The sequence below is a fragment of the Phascolarctos cinereus genome, unplaced genomic scaffold, assembly GCF_003287225.1.
Source record: "Phascolarctos cinereus isolate Bilbo 61053 unplaced genomic scaffold, phaCin_HiC Scaffold_726;HRSCAF=1367, whole genome shotgun sequence".
NCBI classification, from domain to species: Eukaryota; Metazoa; Chordata; class Mammalia; order Diprotodontia; family Phascolarctidae; genus Phascolarctos; species Phascolarctos cinereus.
Window position 1 is genome coordinate 283,967,681 of NW_027556098.1, and position 23,648 is coordinate 283,991,328.

At 38.9% G+C, this 23,648-nt stretch overlaps 1 protein-coding gene across 1 annotated transcript in view; it reads left to right on the forward strand.

Annotated features, from left to right (window-relative positions):
* Positions 1-700: 700 nt before the first annotated feature.
* PIWIL4 (piwi like RNA-mediated gene silencing 4) overlaps positions 701-23,648 on the forward strand; it is a 67,802-nt gene continuing 44,854 nt past the window's right edge. The window contains exons 1-6 of the mRNA XM_021000696.2: positions 701-787; positions 5,844-5,919; positions 9,641-9,775; positions 10,525-10,739; positions 18,299-18,420; positions 19,845-19,925. Coding sequence (XP_020856355.1) covers positions 701-787; positions 5,844-5,919; positions 9,641-9,775; positions 10,525-10,739; positions 18,299-18,420; positions 19,845-19,925 — 716 coding nt within the window. The remainder of the gene's footprint in view (positions 788-5,843; positions 5,920-9,640; positions 9,776-10,524; positions 10,740-18,298; positions 18,421-19,844; positions 19,926-23,648) is intronic.

Below are 23,648 nucleotides of genomic sequence, written 5' to 3' on the forward strand. Positions count from 1 at the left end.
TGGCGCCATGTCCCCGATGGTGTCCTCCGGACCTCCCCTGCTCCCACGACGCCTTTCCCGCCTTTGCCGTGGCCGGGTGTAGCCTCGGAGATTCTTTGGCCAGGCTGCAGTGGATTCCCCGCCACTGCCCGGGGAGCCGGCCTCCAGAAGCCCCCTGGGTAGATCTCGCCTCATCTTTTTCTTTTTTGGGGCCACCCCCCCTCCCTCTTTCCCCGGTCAGTTGCGCCGTGGCCTCTTTCTCGACCCCGAAAAGCACCCTTCCTTTCTGGGGCATCAGTGCATATGTTTTACAGTCAGTGATTTAGAGGCGTGTTAATCTACGTTTTGATCGTTTGCTGTTTTTTTAATTTTGCATGTTACAGAACCTCGTTTCACGGATGAGGAAACTTAGGCCTAGAGCAACTTGAATGCACAGAGTTACCAAAGGGTGCAGCCTGGGCTGCATGGTCTCTAGTATCCCGTCCAACTCTTACACTTTTAAAAAAATCTACGCACACCCCTTCCCCCCCACCGCGCCCTTTCTCTCCAGCCTTCCCCTCTCCTATTCTTGTCCAGCACAGAGCTTGGAAGTTTAGTTATTGGGTTCTCTTATTCATTGGGGTAAGCGAAAGAGCTATTAACACACTCTTAGGGGAAGAAAAAAAAATCAAAGGGCCAGAGGCAGATTTGCTCAATAATTAAAGTTGTCTTACAGATAAACATGACTGGAAGAGCCAGAGTAAGAGCCCGAGGTCTCTGCAGAAACCTGGAATCCAGGAATCTGGGACAATCACAGGCGTCATCATGGGTCCGTATCTGCCATATTGTAGATTTGTTTGCTTTCTGACCTTTTCTCTCCTATTTCGCTCTTCCAAAAAATATTTTTCCTTTTGATTTTATCTTCCTCTTACCTTTTACTAATGTATCATGCTGGTGACCATTTTCTAAGTGGACTAGACCCCTTAAATTAAATATATATATATATATGTATATATACATACATACACACATACACACACATATATATGTATATAGCGTGCAGGGTCCTCATAGCAATTACAGATTGAGAACTAGAAATGGACCTTTTAAAAGTCATCCAGTTCTACAGAGGAGGAACTGAGAGGTCCAGTGACTTGTCCAGGATCACCCACTTAGTAAGTGGCAGAGCCACTATTTGAACTAGGGACCTCTAACTCTTCTCTAGTTATGGATCTTGCACTCTTCTTAGGGTACCTCATTGCCTCTCCGTTGGGGGCTTTCATTACTAAGCCGAGGAATCTGCCTTGTATCTTTGGGCAGGAGTTCTTGATCATTTTTGTCATGGACCCCTTGCAATCTGGTGAAGCCTAGAGAGCCCTTCTCAGAGTAATGTCTTTAAATGCTTAAAATATATAGGATTGCAAAGGATAACAAAATATTATTGAAACATTTATGAAAATATTAAAAAAAAAACAGTTCATAGTCCCCAGGTTAGAACACCTCTCCTAGAGGCATTATAATTTGCTACCAGTCTCTAGTACATGGTCTTTGCTTAATGAATGCTTTTGGATTGGTTGGTTTCTACTATATTAATGGTAGCGGATAGTAGATAGTAGATACTATTATACTTTAAGGAGTCACTTAGACTACTGGACAGTGGGACTCGGATCTTTGTTGTTTGGCTCTCATAGATTTAAATTTCATGTTTAAGTTTAAGGCTTAAGTTATAAAGTACAATAAAAATACAATTATGGATACTTATGATTTGGGGGCAGTTAGGAGGTGCAGTGGAGAGATTGTGGGGCCTGAACTCAGGAAGATTCATCTTCAAATCTGGCCTCAACACTAGCCGTGTAACCCTGGGCAAGTCACTTAACCCTGTTTGCCTCAGTTTCCTCATCTATAACGATGAGCTGGAGAAGGAAATGGCAAACCCATCTAATATCTTTGCCAAGAAAACCCTAAGTGGGGCCACAAAGAGTTGGACATGACTGAACAACAACATAATGTGATTTATCTTTGCTTCTCCCTTTCCCCCTCCAGTCAGTTTCATGCAGAAACCAAGTCCTACCTAAATAAAAATAGAGATCACAGAAAAGAGAGGGCTTTGGCCAGCCACTGGAAAGTACTTTGAGTTGTATTTCCAGTGCCAGACTTTAGTATTTTTAGGTAGTTTCTTAGACCAGAAAATGTTCAATTGGATCTTTCTAGAATCATGGTGCTTTTCACTTAAACAACTGTGTGACCCTGGGCAAGTAACTGTTTTATCAGTTGAAGGAACTCTTAATGTGGAACCTCCCTACAATTGCTGTCTGTCTGGGATTTACACTCTTAAGAGTTGCCTGAAGCATGGGAACATTAAGTGACTTGCTCATGACATTCTACCTAGTATATGTCAGAGGCAGGGCGTGAACCCAGTTATCTTGGCTCCAAGCCTGCTGTCATCTCGTATGCCATGCAGGCCTCAGTATAAAATATGCCTTGATTAACCTTACTGGGGTTGGGCTTCTGTAACATCTCTGGACATACAAAAAATGCAGAAATATAGAAAAAAAAACCAGCAGTAATTCCTGTTATCTACATTTCTATACCCATTTTCTTTCCTGTTGATTTTTTGATTAATTAATTACCTCACTCAAAAGGCATTTATTAAAATCTTGCTTTGTGCAGGGCACTTTGTTAGAGGTAGATTGAAAATTCAGGTAAGACATAACCCTTGTCCTCATAAACCTTATAGTGTAACAGAAAAATTAGTGAGTCATACAGCAACTTAATGTTTACAAAGCAGTTTTCCTCACAGTAATTCTGTGAAGTAGATGACACACATACCCATCTTACAGATGAGGAAATTGAGATTCAGGGAGTAAATAGCCCAGAGGTCTCTGATTTTCTCATCGAGCCTGAAGGCACCCAGAGGTTATAGGATCACAGATTTAGAGCTGGAAGAGACCTTAGTCATCATAGGATAGAGTTCAAACCCTTCATTTTACAGATGAAGAGTACAGATGAGCAGTCCTCATTCCCTTTGTTCCCAACCTTCCCCTCCCCCGACACAGAAGGAATTTGCTTGTTGCTACAAACAGTAAGTAATAGATTCAAATTTTAACCTAGGTCCTCTTTAAGCCAAATCTGCTGCTTTTCCCACTACACCAGCTACCCCATCTAGTCCAACCCAAATCCAAGCAGTGATCTTCTACAATGTCTCTGACAGCTAGTCTTCTAGTCTGAGTTGAAATGCTTTCAGGAATTTGGTTATAGTCCCACAGATATCATAGACAGGACTCTTACCCCATGCTTCTTGTCTCTAATATACCTTCCTACTCAGTACTTCACCAAATATCTTTGGGTTCCCACTTATTATCCTCCCTCCCCCACATATCTGTTAGCAGAGAATCAGCATGGTGTAGAGGGGTTAAAGAGCCAACCTTGGAGTTTCAGAAAGGTTTAGTTAAAATATTAACACATACTGTGCCTCATGTGCCTCTGACACATATTATCTGTATGATCCTTGGCAAATCACTTATCCCTTCAGTGCTTTAGGAAACTTTTTTTATTTTACTAAGTTGCAGAGAAGGTACCAACCTGCATTGGTAGAGGGCATTACCTCACCAGGGAGTTCCCTGTTCCAGTGAAATCACAGTCTAGCTCTTATCCTGTCTTTATACACACACACACACTCACATACTCACATTTATGTGTGTATGTTCATGAAGTACTATATGAACCATGGAGTCATGCCTGCTGAAATGTGAATATTATCTTAGGTCATTATAGCCATGTTTAGTCAAATGATAACTTTTCCTTGTCCTGTTGACTAAAGTAGGCAACATCCTCTTCCATTGTGGAGATTATGTTTCCTGTGTTCTTTTCTTCTATTTCTTCTTCCTGTTTGGACATCCCTGGGATCATCCTTCCTCATCCCCCGCCCCCCCCAATCATTCAGCAGATACTAAGTACCTAGTATTTCCCAAGCACTGTGCTGGTCTCTGGGAATACAAATGCCAAGAATAAAACAATCCCTACTAGGGAGGAATTTACATTTAAAGAGAGACAGCTGCAAGTACATATATGTGTATGTACATATATATGATAGATACATTTACATGTACTTGCTGTTTCATTAGAATATGAACAGATGTATGTGTGGGTAAATATATGTGTGTGTATATACTTATAAATAAGCATCTCTGTGTGTGTGTGTGTGTGTATATATATATATATACACATGCATATATTATTTTTTTTACATGTTCTTAACCGTCTTTTTCATTCGAATGCGAGACCCTGTTAGTAGGGATTGTTTCATTTTATGAACTCTCTCAGCATATGGGCTAAACCATGTTGCAAGTAATCAACAGCTCTCAAATGTGTCAGTGAGTTAGGAGGACATCTACCCCAAGCATGTGAAGATTTTCCCTTGCACAATGGGCAGAGGAGAGCAGTTTGTTCCAATGGCCACGAAGGTGGCTAAAGTAGGAGCTACAGAGCGCTTAGAGCTTGGTCAGACATTGAACTTGCCAAGGTCATTCACTGCATCCTAGGCCGTTGCTAGTCATCTTGACTTTTGTCTTGCCACTGGACTTCAGTGACTGGTGGAGAGAGTGAGGCTGATGACTTTGTGTACCTTTGCCTCACTTAAATCTAATTAATGAGCAAATCAAGCCATAGCCTCATGATGTCATTCAAAAATGGAAGACGAACAACACTGCGTACACAAGTGCTCGTGCTGGGCGTGTACATGCACATCATAAAGTTAATAAATGCATACATAGATCAGTAGCAGTGGGGGGGTTCAGGAAAGACTTCATTAGCAAGATGGTTCTTGGACTACATCTTAAAGGAAGAAAGGGGCTCTTAAGAGGAGGAAGTAAGGAGAGTGTGCTATTGTTGTTGATGTTGTTTGTCCTTTTTGAAGAGGACCAGTGACATCATGGGGCAGTGGCTTGACTTGTTCATGAATTGAATTTAAGTGAATCAGAGTCACACAAAGTCATCAGTTATACAAAGGCCATCATTTGAACTCCCCCAGAGTCCAGCTCCAAGCTCTCCATAGCACCTGCTTCAGCCACCTTCATGGTTGTTGGAACAAACTGTTCTCATCTGCCCATTCTGCCTGGGAAAGTCTTCACGTATTTCAGGCATGGAGGCAGGCCAGAGAGAAGGCACAGAGATAGAGATTGAGTGTTATGTGTAAACAACAGAGAGAGACACAGTTTGGCTGGATTGCAGGATTTGGGGAGGCAATAATGTATAAGTGGTGCTGAAAAATTAGGTTGGGTCCAGATTGTAGGGCTTTAAAAGCTAGAGGTTTATATCTTAGCAGCAATAAATAGGAAACCCCTGGAATCACGAGGTCAGAGCAAAGCTTAAGGAAAATACAGGCAGTGGTATGTAGGGTGGCTTGGAGGGGGAAGGAACAGGGCAAGGGAACCAATTAGGAAGCGATTGTGAGCTGGACAGAGGTCATAGCTGTGTGTTGAGGTGAGTGATGGGATGTGAGAGATGATGTAAAGATAGAAATGGCAGCATTTAGCAACTGATTAGATATGTGGGGTGAGGCAAAGAGCAAGGTTTCCTCACCACTCTTTTCCACTTAATACTCTTTTTGTAGTTGTTTGTATTTGTGCCATGTCTTTTCTACTGGATTATAAGCTCTATGCAGGCAAGGGGTTGTGGGTTGTTTAGCTTTCTGTCTCCCCCAGGACCCAGCATGTTGCTTTGCCCTCAATAAGTATTTGATGAATTAACTCTGTTGATATTTAATTGTGACTACAAGGACACTGTGCTATGTGGACTCTGACAAAATATCTGGTTTGTTGATTCCTACCTCAAAACTGTTTTTGTGCCTCAGATTTTTAAAGAAATACTTTTATTGTTCATTTCAGAATCATCCTGTTGTGTGTGACAGTGAAGCCTCAGCCAGTACCAGTCTCCTGGACACTGATAGGATTCCACAGAGGTGTAAGTGGGTTAGCCGAGCTACCGAGACATTATGTTGGAGTAGTACCTCTGCCTTAAATCTGTGAGGAAGTGGTGAGGAGCCCACTCCTCAGGCAAGAGGGCCCTTTCTAGAACACACATTTAATTTTTTTTCTCCAGGATTCTCCTGTGGCAGGCTACATTTGGGGGTCTTGAGGGGTCCCCTGGCATCCCATAGAGCCAACTTCCCTGCCTTCTTGGCATAGCTGGGCAGATTTTATGAGCAGCAGTGTTATACATCTATGTGTTCATGAAAGAGTTGTGGAGAAACTTTCCAAATTTTTGTTTGTGTGAACAACTTAGATTTTCCTGTATGATGTGTGGCTATAGATAATGCGAATATTTTTTCAGGGAATACACTAGAACTTAGATATCTGAATACATCTATTCTCCTACACTTACACTTACAAATAGTCTGGTAGTGCTGACATTTCCCAGAGTGTTGCTGGGGCATTCATAAGTTGCATATTATTTTAAGTAACCTAACTTGTAGCAAATCAATTTGCCTTTAGGACTAAATGCCAATCCCTTGAGTCATTATTGGGAGCCTACAATGTAAGGGCATTGTAGTGCACTTATAGATCTTTGGTTCAAATACTGCTTCAACCACTTACTGCCTGTGTGACCATGGGCAAATCACACCACTGGGCTTTATTTTCCTCATCTGTAAAAAGGTGGAATTGGGCCTCTAAAGTCTCTTCTACTCTAAATCTTTGATTCTGTGATCTTACTTCCTCCTACTTCTTAAATCTTATTCACTTGACTATCCACTTCTTGCATGTTACCTTCCTTAGATTTGGACTGTCCCATTTGCTGTCCCCCAAACTCAGCATTCTGTCTCCCACTTTTTGCCTTTGTGCATTCCTGATGCCTGGAATGTGCTCTCACCTTATTCACCCCTTAGCCTCCCAGCTTCATTCAAGGTTTAGCCCATGTGCCATCCAAGCATGTAGTAGGTACTTAATAAGTGTTTATTGATTGATCTTCTGTGGGAAACGTTTTCCTTGTTGCTAGTGCTCTTTCCCTTCAATCACGCATGCATTTTATCTGTTTATATGTTTTGTGCCGCCAGTGGAATTTGTAAGTTTCTTGAAAGCAGGGATTTTGTTTTTTTGGTCTATCTCAGTGTCTCCAACATCTGGTGTGGTGTCCTGCACATGTCAGATGCTTAGTAAATGCTTGTGGGATTGGATAGTGGGTGAATTTGATTTTTTAGAAATAGCTAAAAGTCATTTGGAGATCCAAGTCAGGTGAATAAGGTAAATGCCAGTTTTTGAAGAAACAAAAGATAGGACTATTTTTTTTTTAAAAGACTTTTTTCCTTATGTGGCTCATAAATTGCTTCCAAAGAACAGTTGCTAAAGAGATGTTCCAGAAATATTTTAAATGATGGCTTGTCCCTGGAATGGAGGGTATAGCCTCACAGGGTGCCTATTTTAAAGGACAGCACTCATTTGGAGTGTATAAATTCTGGTGCATTAGTATTTCCCCCCCAAATCACTCTCATTACTAGTAATAAGTAATGCCTTATGTTTTGGGTTTGGGTTTTTTTTGAGTGATCTGCCTAGTGAATACAAAAAAATCTATACCAAATCTGTATAAATCTATACCAGAATAACTGCACTGGGTGTAGATTGTCATGAGATACATTTTAGTTATATTCTTGGTTTCCAGAAGTCAATCATTACTTAAATAAATTTTTAAAAAACCTCAAAACAATACCTCAGTTTTAATTTTTTATTATATAAATTTAACATTTTTTTATTTTCAGTTCCAAATTCTCTTCCTCCAGCTTCTTCCTCATCATTGAAATGGCAAAAAATATGATTCTTATTATATATACAAAGTCAGACAAAAACATTTTTCTGTGTTAGCCATGTTGTGGGGGGAAATGCAAGAAAATTGAAGAAAGAAAAAAATATGCTTCATTCTGTTCTCTGATTCTATCAGTTCTCTAATTGGGGGAAGATAACATTTTACTTCATGAGTCCTTTGAAGTTATGGTGGATCATTGTATTTATCAGTTGAGCATTTTATTGATTAGTAACTAGTCTTTCACAGTTGATCATTATTACAGTATTGCCATTACTGTGTACAATGTTCTCCTGGCTCTACTCATTTCACTTTGCATCAGTTCACATAGGTCTTCCCAGGTTTTTCTGAATCCATGCCCTTTATCATTTTTTTTTAGCACAATAGTATTCCATCACAATCATATACCACAACTTGTTCATCCATTCTCTGGTTGATGGGCATCCCCTCAACTTCTAGTTCTTTGCCACCATGAAAAGAGTTGCTCTAAATATTTTTGTGTCTATGGGGCCTTTTCCTTTCATTTCCAACTCTTTTTCAAGATAAGTAGGCTAGAATAAAAGTACACTTTAATGTTTGGCTTACCTAGCAATGATTGCTACCAACTCTAGCTTGGATTTCGGGATCTGCCTAAGTTCCTATGAATTATCATATCTGGGACAGTGGACATACTCATTAGGTATGTAATTGAGGAAGGATTGTGACCAATCCAAGCTAATTATTTTATATTTATTTATAGGTGTGGGTGTCAATCTCCCTGACAGAATGTAAGCTCCTTGAGTGGAGAGATGTTAGATATTTGCCTTTGTACCCCTATCAACTTGCTTAGGGCTTGACACTTAATAAGTGCTTAATAAATACCCACTGACTAATAATATGAGGATGTTGTTGATAATCTCACTTGCCCTTATGGGTGAGGAGAAGATGTGGGACATTAAAATTTACCGGCTTTTCATGAATGGATGTATAGCCCTGACAGGTTTGTCAGTAAGCCAGACTAAAGCTGGCAAAAATCTCGCTTACCTTCCATCTGAAACTGACTCGTGGAGGGGGGAACATAGGAGTAGAATGCAGGGATATGTAACGGTGATTTCTACTTTAAATGAGAGAAATAGGCTTAGAGTTACAATTTTTAATTTGACTAAAATGCTTTCACAAACCTGTGGCACAGGAAGTTGTGAGCCTTGCATCTTAGGAATCTACAGATGACTAAAAAATTTTCAGTTACTTATGTTTTACTCATTTTCAGCCAACTGAAAAATGCCTTGCCAAAAAACATTTATTAAGTGCCTACTCTGTGTCAGACACTATACCAAGTATTGGGTAGAGCAAAAGACAGTCCAGGTCCTCAAGGAGCTTACAGTCTACTGGGGGAAGCAACAGAAAACAAAAATGTACAAACAAGCTATTTACAGGATAAATAGGAAATAACTAAAAGATAGAAGGCACCAGAATTAAGAGGGATTGGGAAAGTCTTCCTGTAGGAGATGGAATTTTGGGTGGGACTTAAAGGAAGCCAGGGAAGGCAGTAGGTTGAGATGAGGGAGGATATTCCGGGCACTGGGGACTGTCAGAGAAAATGCCCCGAGCCAAGAGATGGAGCATTTCCTTTGTGGAACAGCCAGGAGTCTGGTGTCACTGGATCAGAGTGTATGGTGGGGAGCGATGTGTAAGAAGATTGGACAGGTAGGTCACAATTCCCAACAAAGACTCTGGTGAATTAATAGCTTGTTGTTAGCAGATGTAGGCAAGCTTTATTCGCATTGCTTAGATTGTAAATTCTGTTGGTAAGGGAATTTTTTTTTTCCATACACTAGCTCCAGCTAATTTGACCAGAGTGAAAATTGGCATAATAGCACTTGGAAATTAGAGCTTTTGATTCCTATTTCAGTCAAAGGAAGTGGATCTGCTGGAGATGGGGCTGGAAATACTCTTATTCAAAGAGGAGGGAAAACCTGGAATAGTTTTCTGGAGCTGGGAATCCACACCAGGGAGAAGTTGGCACATGTCAGAGACTGTAAAACAGGTATAAGGCTTTCATGTTATGCACTGTCTTCACTGTTTGTTCATTTAATACAAGGGGATAATTTTTGTGTCTAAAATACAGAAGATGTTTGCGTTTTGGGTCTTAATTTTCTTATTTGTAGAGGCAGTGTAGTGCTGCTAGGTGGCGCCATAATGCACAGAGAACTGGGCCTGGAGTCAGAAAGATCTGAGTTCAGTTTGGTTTTTGGCTAGGCAAATGGGGTTAAGTGACTTGCCCAGGGGCACACAGCTAGTAAGTGTTATATGTCTGAGGCCAAATTTGAACTCAGGTCCTCCTGAATCCAGGGCCAGTGCTCTATCCACTGTGTAACCTAGCTGCCCCTGGTTTTTGGTTTTTTTTTTCCTGAGTTCAGTGGCTGCCCCAGACACTTATTAGCTGTGTGACCCTGGGCAAGTCACTTAGTGTCTCTCAGCTTCAGTTTCCTTATCTGTAAAATGGGAATGATAATAGCACCTCTCTTCCAAGGTTGCTGTGAGGATCAAATGAGATAATATGTGTAAAGTACTCTGCAAACCTTAAAACCCTGTACAAATTCTAGTTATTATTGTTATTATTAATAAAATGTTGGGCTTGGACCCAGAAAGACTTGAGGCCAAATTCCTTCTCTGACATTACTTTCTAGCTGTGGTAGTCTGAAATTCTATGGTCATTAACAATTCTGTCAAAGATAAGATGGCCTCATTTTTGTTGAAACAAATAAATACAGAAATCTATTTGCTTTTTTTCAGGTTCCAGTGGAGCTCCAGTGAAACTAGTTACTAACCTCTTTAATCTAGGTTTGCCCAGAGAATGGCATCTCTTCCAGTACCATGTGGTGTTCACTCCAGACTTAGCATCCAAGCGACTGAGAATTGCTTTGCTTTACAGTCACAGTAAATTCCTGAAAAAGGCCAAAGTCTTTGATGGTACCATGCTTTTTCTCTCAGAAAAGCTAGAAGAAAAGGTATAGTATGATTCCTGTTTTCTCACTACTGTGTATTATCATTCATTTGTCAATTGGAAGCATCTAGAAAGAAACTACAAAGGTTGGAGTTGAAAAAAGAAAACTTTAAATAGTTTGAGATCCATTACATGTTCTGGAAACACGTCTTGCTTGATAGAAATAGCAGACAACCTCCTCTTTCTCCCATTTGGGGGACCTGTAGTGGGAGAGAAGAAGCTGGGTGCCTGTTTGGCTTACTCCCTTTCTCTAGCACTGTGCACATGCCAGCTAAAAGCCTCCTTGATTAAGACGTTGTCAGCCCCTAGTACTGTAGAAACTAGAGCCTCATATCCTATTCGGCCTTATCTCCTTGTATTTATTTGCTCCAGCTTTTACTTGGACACTGTTCTTCAAGGGAAAAACCATATTTTTCTGAAATAAGCACCAAGTTTGTAAGTGTGCCCCTCTTCCCCTTAATACATGCTGTTGCTTTACTCTTATTTCTAAACCTTGTTTAATTATAACAGTCTGTGAGTTTACAATTGCCCTCTACCCTAAGACTTTTCTCTGTTTTTTTTAAAAAAAAGAATTGGTAATATTTCTGAGAGATTTTATTATGAAAATTCAGTTCCTCAAATTTGGTTGCGTTGCTCATGTTTCTTTACTTGTTACCTTTAAACTTTTGTTCTTGAAATAAGCAAGCTTATCGCAATTTGTGTCTGGATATAACCTTTGGATTTGTCACTTATGAGTCAGGAGCAGTTCACTTATCTTTCCTAAGCCTCACCTTCCTTGATCCATAAAGTAGTTGTTCTTACTTTGCAACCACTGGGTTGTTATGAGGTTCAAATGAGAAAGTGTGTTTGAAAATGCTTTATAACTGGAAAGGGCAGTGTAAATCACATTTATTCTTTTTCTTTTAAAAAAACTTTTTTTTAAATATAAATTTGTTCATTTTTAGTTTTCAGCATTTACTTCCACAAGATTTTGAGTTCCAAATTTTCACCCCATCTCACCCCTCCCCCACCCCAAAATGGCATGCATTCTGAATATCCCTTCCCCTAGTCTGCCCTCTCTTCTATCTCTCCCCCCCCTTCTCTTATCCCCTTCCCCTTCTATTTTCCTGTAGGGCAGGATAGACTTCTATACTCCGTTTCCTGTATTTCTTATTTCCCAGTTGCATATGAAAACATTTTTTTTAAACATATGTTTTTTAAAACTTTGGGTTCCAAATTTTCTCCCTTCCTCCTTCCCCACCTACCCTCATTGAAAAGGCAAGCAACTCAATATAGGTTGTACATGTGCAGTTATGCACAACACTTCCATAGTAGATATGTTGTGAAAAACTAACTCGCATATTTTCTTAAAGTGATGTGTTTTATACCTCTTATCGCATTTGCTGTGTTGCTCTCCAAAATACTTGCCACTAATCTACAGTCCTACCAGCCAACCATGTTTTTACCCGCACAGCCCTGCCAATATTGAATTTCATTTCACCTTTTTTATAAGATTGATATCAGTAGCATTAATTGAAATTCCACAATTTGGCAGCATTTTACAAACTTCTGCCAGAAATGCCCTCATTGGGCATCCTTGAGGACCATCTCCTTTGATGAATCCTCAAGGCTGCTCCAATGGTCACTCCACTTATTGATGTAACTTAAACTTGTTCCGGATGGTTACATTTAAGGTACTGAAAAAAAGAACAGCCCACTGTGTTCTGGTTATGTAGCATTTTCATTTAATTTTGAGTTGGAGAATCTTTCAGGCATAAGCCTTTTTCAGTATTTTGCAGTTTGAGGTAATTGAGTATTTGTTCGCATGTTAAGTCAGTAATCCTTTTCTTTGTGATCTGTTTCATTATATTATTGCTAATTGAAGATGTTCTTGAACTGAATTGAAGATGGTGTAGATTTAGGGACTGTGTAATATTGGTTCCTGCTGTTAATATGGTGTTCTGTATTCAGTATGTCGCTTTTTGAACTGACTTTTGCTCACCCACTGGAAGCCTTTGTGATTTCTCTTTTGGGATATATCTGAAAATGCCTGGCCCACTCATTGATTTTCAGGGGCCTTAATTATACCCATAGAAGCTGAAGGATCATTTTTCCTAAAGTAATCTATTTGATGGTTGTACTGAACAAATAATGCCTTTTACATAGTATGAGTAACACAGCCACAGATACCGTCTTTTGGCCATTAAAAATATTTTACAGTGGGATTGATCATTACATTTAGAGCACTCAGCTACATAAAGAATGGTTTCTGAGCACCCAGCTAGTTTTCATACACTGATAAGAGTTAGGAAGTATTTTGAACAAGTTTAAAAGGCACTGTATAAATGTTAGGCCCGATAACTATGGATATCAATTATTTTTTATGAACTATTTGTAACAACTTGTTTTCTGTTAAGATTAATGTTTTCTCTCTCTGTAAGGCTGATTTTTTTTTTGCTCACTTTTGCTCTATAATGATTCATGTTAGCAGTCCTCTTTAACTAGTGTTTGAATATTCTGTCAAGACTATTTCAGTGGAAGCAGTCATTCAACAAACATTGATTAAGCAAATGTTGTGTACAGAGCACTGTACACCCAGGTGGTTCCTGGGAAATACAGATAAAATATGTAACCTGTGTTTGTAGAGCTCATGGGCTAGTAGGAAGATAAGATACCAGTATAGATTATTTAATGATGGGGCTAGACCTTTGATTTAGTTAGTATGGAGAACTCACATGTGAGGAAACTCCTTCTACTCCTGCAGGTTGGCACTTCTCTGCCATTTGTAATCTTAGAGAGTTGGCTAATTCACTGAGAAGTTAAGTGATTTGCTCAGTTTCAAATAGCTAGCATATACCAGGGAAGAGACTTGAACCCAGATCTTCCTGGCTTAGAGGACAGCTCTCTACTTACTATAGCACTCTGCCTCTCTATATACTGATCAATATAATATGCAATATTATGTAAGTATGTTGTAGATAAGCAAAACAAAGTCATGTGAAGTCAGTGAGAAACTGGCACCAGTGAGGGAGATTAAGGAAGATTTTGTGGAAGTCATGGCATTTGAGATGTCCTTTGAGGATGAGTATGTGTTCAATAGGTAGATTTGAGCTCTTGATATTATATAATTTGTCTTATATATCTTAAAAATTAGATTTAGATCTAATTTAATAATTTATATCTAATTTATATCCATATGTTAGATACAAAGTTACTCAAGCTATTATTGCCATTGAAAAATGTCTCTTGAACTGCACACAGCAGACACATAATAAATATTTGCTAAATAAGTAGAATAAATGACCTCCCTGAGAAGCAATATGGTGCAAGGGACAGAACAGGGGCTTTTGAGTGAGAGGATATGGGTTCAAACCCCAGATATGCTATTTATCACCCAGCAAGGAAGTGTAATGGGTAGAGTGCTAGGATAGGGTCCAGAATCAGAAAGACCTGAGTTCAAATCCAGTCTCAAACACTTTCTACCTATGTGACTTTGGGTAAGGCGCTTAACCTCTGTTTGCCTCAGTTTCCTCAACTGTAAAATGGGGATAATAGTAGCACCTACATTCCAAGGTGGTTGTAAGGATTAAATGAAAGTGCTTAGCACAGTGACCGGTGCGCAATAGGTGCTTAATAACATTGTTAAAGATTTATTAATATTAACTAGGTGGCACAGCGGGTGGAGTGCTAGGTCTGGAGTCAGGAAGACCTGAGTTCAAATGTGGCTTCAGATACTTACTCGCTGTGTGACCCTGGGCAAGTCACTTAACTCTGTTACCTTTTCCTCATCTGTAAAATGAGCTGGAGAAGGAAATGGTAAACCACTCTGGTATCTTTGTTAGAGATCCCCAAATGGGGGTCATGGACACAACTCAAATAAATGAACAACAACAACAAATTAATAAATATTGACAATAAAATTGGAAAAGTGCTTAGCACAGTGCCTAGCACATAATAGTTGCTATATAAATGCCATTATTATTATGCCTTTGAGTAACTCACTTCATCTCTCTGGGTCTCAGTTTCCTCATCTATAAAATGAGGAGGTGAAAGAAGATGACCTGTGTTATATCTTTGCACTCTAAACATATATTCTTGTTGCATTCGTTTTTTTCATGCAAGAGGATTTAAATTTTATATTTTAACTATTTTATGTTTTATAAATATATTTTGAAAATATTTATAATTTATATATTCATTATATATTACCACATTTTTATATTACTATATTTATAGCTTATAATATATAATTTATATAATATAATTTATAATAAATTTATAAATATGTATTATATGTTTTGATTATTTTCCTTTTTTGTGATCATTTTTAATCCTTTTTCCCCAAACTCTTCTTCTGCATGGATCTACAAAGTTCCTCTTTCCACTGTCTTAAAAAAAATAGCATGACCTTATGTGTTTAGATTGCTCACCCATTTGTAATTTATTGTGCTATGTGGAATAAAAGCCTGTTCTGAACTTATTCTCTGACACACTAGTTTCCGTTTTTCTCAGTAGTTCTTGTGTGCGTTTGTTTCAAGGGCCAATACACTAATTTATTCTCATGTGCAAGCAGACTGACTTGTGGTAGTCTATGTGCTCAGCTCCCAGCCTGCCCCAGCCTCTCTAGCAGGTATAAGGCGCTGTTAGCAATATGGGGGCCATGCCTCCTGCCTCTTTTGTCTGCTGTGATTTTTCCTGGTGTCCCAATGATCTTGCAGACAGCTGTTTTGTGGCACAAATGAGATTTTTGTCTGGAGGAAGGAATTACCTTAATAAAATGTTCCTTAGTCTGTAAAAAATTGTCTGTATGTCATTTATATTTTATGTCAGTTGCCAGCTGCACGTTTCATGTCCTCATTTAGCAGGTTTGCAAGAGTTATTGAGAGGTTGCTTAATATAAGAATTTTGCCACCATAACCTGAAGTTAAACTAATGATTTTTTGAAAATATGGCTAATGTAGTTCCTAATAGATGCCTTTCCTTTAAAAAAAATCCATACATAGTGTAGAAGCAAATTCTGCTCAAGCATTAGTTCATTGTCTTTTGAAACAATAATTGATAATAAAAACTCTACCTATGTTATTAGATTAAAAAACCGCAGCACTTATAACGTTCCTGGTGAGTGTCCGTTATTTAAATGTATCTTCTCTCCTTCCCCAGACAGTAAAGTGCCTGTAGTTCTGAGATCTTTGTGCTTGAGAGCTGTGTCTCCAAACATCACGCGCAGTATCTTATATTCCAGATTTTCTTTTTACAGGATTTTACTTTGCTGTCGTAGTCATTGTTCATTACTTACTCTTGTTTTCATCTTCAGCACATTTCCTTTTCAAACGTAATTTTGGTAGTTCTTTCCTCTTGGTAGAGAGGTGGGGGACTATGGGTGCAGAATGTTGGGTTGGCTGTTGTATTGGTTAGTTTTACTAACTGTTTTTTGGTGTTTTAAGGTGGGGTTCAGTAGAGATGGGATAATGTGGGAGGAACAATACCCTAACCCCTCTCTCCCATGCAAGTTAGGCTAGATTTCCTTAGGTATTGAGACATTCCTCGACACCTGGTTGGCTTAGGCTGTTTGTGTTACTGTTCATCCTTCATTTTCAAAGAGGACCATTAAAATCATGGGGTGATGTCTTGACTTGCTTGTGAAATGGATTGCAGCGAGGCAGAGTTGCACAAAGTTGTCAGCCTCACTTTGCTCTCTCTTCACATCGCTTTCTTCTTACCTGAGCACTTAGCATTGGGATTGGGGGATTGTGATGGGCAACTTACGGAAGGGGACTTCACTCATCTGAACTAATTGGAGGCGTCCTCAGTGCATGCTTGGGTCAGTGTTCTTCTGCTGCTGTGACTCAGTAAATCTTTTGTTCGTTGTTGAATGTCTCATTTTGTTCTAGTGTTAAATCCAGACTACCAGGATCTGAGTCACGCCTAGCCTGAAGCAGCTATATTGGGCAGTGACTGGTAGAAAAAACAAAAAGCATTAATAAAAGTTAAAAAGAAAATCTAAGTTGGTCAGTAAATTCCCTGTACAACCACAATAGTCTTTTTAGACAACATTGTTTTTTCCTCTTTGGGCCTTTAGAATTTAATTCTTTAGAACTTATCATTCCTTCTGGAAAGATTACTCTGTGAAACTTTAGCCTATAACATACTACCTAGCTGATCGCTGTACCCTTTGAAATTTTCTCTTCTGAAATCTAAGGTTTTGAATTTTGGCTATAATGTTCCTAGGAGTTTTCATCTTGGGGCTTCTTTCAGGAGGTAACTAGTGGATTATTTGTAGTTTGACTTTGCCTTCTAATTCTGAGAGATCTGGACAGTTGATATCCAGGCCCTAGCTTTTGGTCCCGGCTTCCAGTAGTCCAGTGAGTCTTAAATTCATTCTCTTTAATCTGTTTTCTAGGTCAGTAGTTTTTGATATGGTAATATCTTATATTTTCATCTTTTTTCAATCTTTTGACATAATTTTCATATTTCTTCTTGTTTCATGACATTATTAGCTTCTGTTTGGTACATTTTAATTTTCAGGAAGTTTGTTGTTTAGGGAAAGTTTCGTATGTCTTGTGCTAAATTGTTAATTCTCCAAGTCTCTCCTTCCTCCTCTCATTTCTTTTTCAGTTCTTTTCTCTATCACTCTCATTTCATTTATAATTTTAAAACTATTTAAACTCATTTCTAATCTAATTTTTACACTCTTGCATAATTTCTTCAAGGAATTCTAACTGAACTTGTGAGAAAGCTATATGCTTCTTTGAGTCTTTGCTTGTAGGTGTATTAGAGACATTTTATTCTTCTGAGTTTGTCTTGAGCATCTCCCCCACCCCCATCACTATTTTTTTTTTTTTGCTTAGTCATTCTTCTACCCATATGCTCCAGATAACCCAGCTTTCTGGCCTGGCTGGGAGCTTTGGGGTCTCAGTTTGCAGTTCCTGCCATTCTGAGGGATACCCCTGTGCTGCTTTCTGAAGTGAGGGTACTGAGTCTAGGATGTGCTGTTGGCAACCCTATGCTCAGAGCTTTAGGTACTGAATCTGTGCTGAAAACCAAGGTGCTTGGCCTGGTCTAGGGGCTGGGCACTTGAACGTCTCTGGCAGTCCCCCTGTTGCTGGCCCAGTTCTGAGCGGTGGGTGCTGAGTTAGTGCTCCCCACTGCTTAGGTTGCCGGTTCAGGCGTAGGGCTGAGTCCCACCATCTGCTCTCTGGGCTTCCTGTGAGTTGAGCTAGTGATTAGCTCTGGGCATTTGACCCAAAGCTCTGGGCACTGAGTCTGTGATCTTTGCTTACCCCTACTCCCTATTTCCTGTTATAATTACTTGCTTATAGGAGAAATTTGTGATCCCGAGCTGAACAGATGACCCAGTGTAGCTCCTCTTTCGATTTCTCTGTTACTACTTTTTTTTTTTTTACTGATTGCTGTGAGTGTGATGATGTTGATTAATTACATGCTAGCACTTGGACTTTTAAAGTTCCTTTCAAGTTGTTTTATATTAAATATGACTTTATATCTTGATTCTCTATCTTTCTTAGGATAAAATGTAGACTATTGAACATACAGTGCCTATTCAAATGTATTTTTTTCTTCCCACAGGTGACAGAATTGTCAGGTGAAACTCAAAAAGGCATTTATGTAACAATTACCATTACATTAATAAGTGAGCTACCATCAAGTTCTCCTACGTGTATTCAGTTTTTCAATATTATCTTCAAAAAGTAAGATATTTTAAACAAAAATGTCTTTTAGGTTAATGATGCCTGGGTTACTAAAATTAGAAAACATTTTATAGATAACATTCAAAATAATGTCGTATGAAAGTATTCTTCCATTTTAGTGCTGAAATGAAACTAGTGGAATCTTACATGTTATTGTGCCTTTTCTATCACAGCAGATTGTTGGTGCTTATGATAAATAGTCAGTGCTTATCTGTTGCTGGATACAACACACAGAAAACTTGTGTTTTGAAGTATATGCTGTTGATCAGAGGGAGGATTGGCCTAGAAATGGGAAATTTTCACATACCCTATTGTAGGGGTGCCATCTAGGGCTCTTTTGGGGGTTGGATTATTTAGATTTGTTCACCAGCTCTCTATCAGTTTGGAAAACTCACATGAGGAGAAAAAAAAATTGTGCCCAGATGAAAAAAGGCAAGAAAACATTCCTTAACATTACCTGCCACTTTCCAATCCATCTTTCCAAAATGGTGGCACCTTCAAGTTGAGTTGAATGGGTCTTGGTGAGGCCTTTTTTGATTTCACTGCCCTTCCCACCATGCTAGTTTCTCCCCCTTATTACCTTATTTTTTTTGTACATTTGTACCTGTGGTCTCCCTTTACAGAATGTAAGCTCCTTGAAGGTAGGGACTGTCTTATCTAGGTCTTTGTATTCCCAGAGCTTATCACAGCATCTATCATTTAATAAGCATTTAATAAATGCTTATTGATTGATACTGCATTGATCTTTTCAGCCACATTCACACAGAGACACAAATGTTTTCTGTGCTATTGTTTTTAAGTATAAAAGAATTACATTTATATATATATATATATATGCTTAAATCTATGCATATAAGGATTCAGGTCCTAAGACAGGTAAAGTTCAAAGAATACTGTCATATTTAGGTTCATATTATTGTTGTTTCAGTATTGTTAGTACCTGTTTCTCAAAATCTGCTGTTCTGTTTTCATTGTAAGCATTTATACCTCAAATACACAAACTACAAATTGAGTCTGAATTTGTTGTTTTCTTGGTTGTCTAGACTTAGGAAAATAATGGAGAAAATGACAATAGTCAGATTAAACATGAAAGTGTTCATGCAGCTGGTTGTTAAATACTTCTCAGCATACCTCTGATTGTTAATATTAGAAGTAGTCACTAAGAATTCTGGGCAGCTAGGTGGCTCAGTGGATAGAGCTCCAGCCCTGAAATCAGGAAGACCTGAGATCAAATCCAGTCTCACTTACCAGCTGTGTGACCTTGGGCAAGTCACTTAACCCCATTTGCCTCAGTTTCTTCATCTGTAAAATGAGCTGGAGAAGGAAATGGCAAATCGAGATCACAAAGAGTTGAACATGACTGAATAAGAAGAAGTTCTGACATCGTTGGGGAGTGCATACCAAATTTAAATGTCTCCTTATAGGATCTTACGGAAGCTGTCTATGTACCAAATCGGACGGAACTTCTATAGTCCTTCAGATCCGGTGGAAATTCCTCAACACAAGTATGTTATTCGAATTTCTTGTTATTTTAAAACTGTTATCATTCGGGCAGTTTGATTTATAGTACAATATTCCACCATCACACCTGAGTCAAAGACTCTCTGACTGGCATGAATGGATTTTTAAAAATGTTGGTTTTTCACCCTGGCAAGCTAGTGTAGAGTTTTAGTAGAATAAGCTGTTTTCTTTCTTTCTTTCTTTCTTTCTTTCTTTCTTTCTTTCTTTCTTTCTTTCTTTCTTTCTTTCTTTCTTTCTTTCTTTCTTTCTTTCTTTCGCAGTAAGGTTAAGTGACTTGCCCAGGGTCATGCAGCTAGTAAGTGTTATGTGTCTGAATCCAGATTTGAACTCAGGTCCTCCTGAATCCAGGGCTGGTGCTCTATCCACTGCGCCTCCTAGCTGCCCCTGGTTTGGTTTTTTTTTTAAAACAAAAACAAAAATCTGTGCTATGTTATCATGTGTTCCAGAAGGAATCCAGAAAATGAATTTTATTGTAAGATGAGGAATAACTGAAACTTATCTTAATATGTTTAATCTTCCAGCTGAAGTGAAGTTAGGGGAGCCATGGAGATCAAGGTGGACTCATTCCTTAAATAGACCCTGAAGTAGGAAAATTTACATAGCTATTCAAATCAAGGAGAGAACAACTATCAACTATTCCAGAATACCAGAGGAGTTTTAGACAGGTTTTAGTCCTGAATTGGGAAATATAAAGGAAATAACACTTTAAACCTGCCTCTGGGTTGGTGATGACTTAATTCTTCAAAGTTAGACCTTAGGACAGTGAAGTATTGGTCAGTTAGAATACGGATGGTTGGTTATGTGAACAAAGTGTTATCGTCTCAAAAATACGAGGGATTTGGGGGACCTTGATGGCTTGCTATACAGAAAGGAAGAATATAGGGTCCCTGATAAACTGTCACTGAGTACATCAGTCAGTTAGCATTTATTAAGTACTTTGTACCAGGCACTGTGCCAAGCATTGGGGATATACATACATATATACCTACATATCTGTCTGTCTGTCTATCTATCTATCTATCTATCACTCCAGCCCTCAAGAAACTTAAATTCCTTTTTTAAAAAACTAGGTCTTATTTTGTTCAGAGATCCACCTTCTCTCTTTCTTATCTTGTCCTCTATTCCACCCCCTCACTCACAAATTCAACTTGAACCAGAGTTGTGGCTGTGATTGGAGAGAAAGGGATATATAGGCAAGTAATGTTGTAAAGGTAGATAGATTTGATGATGGTTTTCTATATATGTTGAGTGAGTGAGAGTGGCGAGAAGGACAGTGAGGTTGCGAATGTAAGTACCCAGGATGATGATGGTGTGCTCAACAGTGATAGGGAAGTTCTGAAGACAGGTGGGTTTGTGGATACAGAGAGTGAATTTTGTTTTGGACATGTTGAGTTTGAGATACCAATGGAACATCTAGTTCAAAATGTTCAATGAGCAATTGGTGATGCAGGACTGGGTTCAGGAGAGAGATGAGGACTGGAGACGTAGGTTTGATTGTTATCTGCATAGATATGATAAAGGATCCCATGGGATCTGATGAAATCACTAAGCCAAAGAGTACTGAGGAAAAAAGAGAAGAGCTTCCCAAAGAGCCGGGGAGGCACACCTGCAGATGGTGGACATGATATGGATGAAGATCCAGGTGAGGAGCCTGGGAAAGAGCATTCAGATAGGTAGGGGAAAACGCAAGAGAGAGGTCAGGGTCAGAAAAACATGGAACTATCCAGGAGAAAAGATGGTCAGCAGCATCAGATGCTGCCAAGAAGTCAACAAGGGTGAAGATTGAGCCAAGTCCCTTAGTCTTGGAAATTAAGAGATCGTTGATAACTTTGGAGAAAACCACTTCAGTTGAATGATGAGGTTGGAAGCTAAATTGCAGACAGGACAAAGAGGACGTGGAAGCAGTGAGCATAGACAGCTTTTTCAAGGATTTTAACTGTAATGTCCTGTAGAAATGTGCTCTTCTGTGATAACTCATGGGGTGGTTTAATCTAATGAAGATTTTATTTTGAGGGTGGGGGAGAGTTAGACATGTTTGTACATAGCAGGGAAAAAAAACCAGAAGATAGGAAGAGATTTAAGATTTGAGGGAGAAGGATGATGATATTAATTTTAAGGCCTATTGTTTTATGAAGATAACTGGACTTGAGATCATAAGGCCTGGGTTGAAATCTTGTCTCAGTTACTTATACCTCTGTGATCTTTAGAAGTCATTTAATCTTCCTTTAATTTCTTCATCTATAAAATCAAGGGTTTGATCTAAGATGAGTGTAGGTTATAAATTTAAAGCCAGAGGGGACCTTAGAGGTCATCCAGTTCAACTCCTTCATTACCTTTAAAAAAGTATTAATAATCTTTTTTTCCAAATTACTGATATTTCCCATTGAATATCTTCCTCTCCCTCTTCTAGAGAGCCATTCCTTGTAATAAAAAATGGAAAAGAGGAGGAAAAAACATTTGGGGCAAAACTAACCAACATACCAAATAAGTCTAATATTAAATACAGTGTTCCACTGCTAAGAAACTGGTAGAGGTGCCTTCTCGGATCTCTTCTTTGAGACCAGGCTTGGACATTGTACTTTAGAAGCATCCAATTTTGATTGTGTCATTGTGGTTCTTTTCGTTTATATTGTTGTCGTCATTGCATATGTTGTTTTTCTGGTCATTGTATATGTGTGTTTTGGGGGCAGTTAGGTGGTACGCAGAGTGCTGGTCCTAGAGTCAGAAAGACCTGAGTTCAAATCTAGCCTACTAGTTGTGTGACTCTGGGCAAGTCACTTAACTTCCATGTGGTTCAATTTTCTCATCTGTAAAATGGGGATAATAATAGCACCTTCCTCTCAGGGTTGTGAGGATGAAATCAGGTAATAATTGTAAAGTACTTAGCACAGTGTCTGGCACATAGTAGCTGCTATATAAATGTTCCCTTTTATTATCATCTTTATGACTTAACCTGTCAATGCCCCAAGTGACTGTTTCTATCTCTCTTTCTACTTCTATCTCCCTCTACCTCTGTTTCTCTCTGTCATAAGCTTTATCTCTCTTTTTGGAAAAAGAAAAAAAGTTCCAAACACCATAAAATAGCCTTTCTATGTACATTGCAGAACACAAAAGAAGATTTTATATAAAACTGTGGATCTCTGTTTGGTACTGCTTGCTTTTATATGTATATGTGTATATATGTATGTGTATACTGAGTGTTTCAAAACCTCCCTGCTTAACTGTCTTCTGAACTTTTTTTTGCTCTCTTCTGTGCATTTAAACAAATGTTACAAGTCATCTTTTTTTTTTTGAGGGGGGAGAAAGGGAACACCACTATTGTTAACCTCTGATCCCCCCTCTCCCAGTTAAAAACTGAGAGAAAGAAAAGAAGGAAGGAAGAGGGAAAGAGACATTTTAACAAATTAGTATAGATAAGAAAAACAGATCCAACCCACTTGCCACCTCCAAAGATGTATGTCTCTTTCTGAACCTTATGTCTGCCCATCACTTCTCTCGTGAGGTGGGTAACATACTTCATCCTAGGGCCTCTGGAGACATGGTGGATTATTAAATTGATCAAAGTTCCTAAATCTTTAAGATTTTTTCTCCTGAACATTGTTTTTGTCCTTGTATGAATTATTCCTCTGGCTTTATTTATTTCATTCTGTGTCAGTTCGTACTACTCAGCATTCTCTGAAATTGTCTCTCTCATTTCTTAGGGTGCA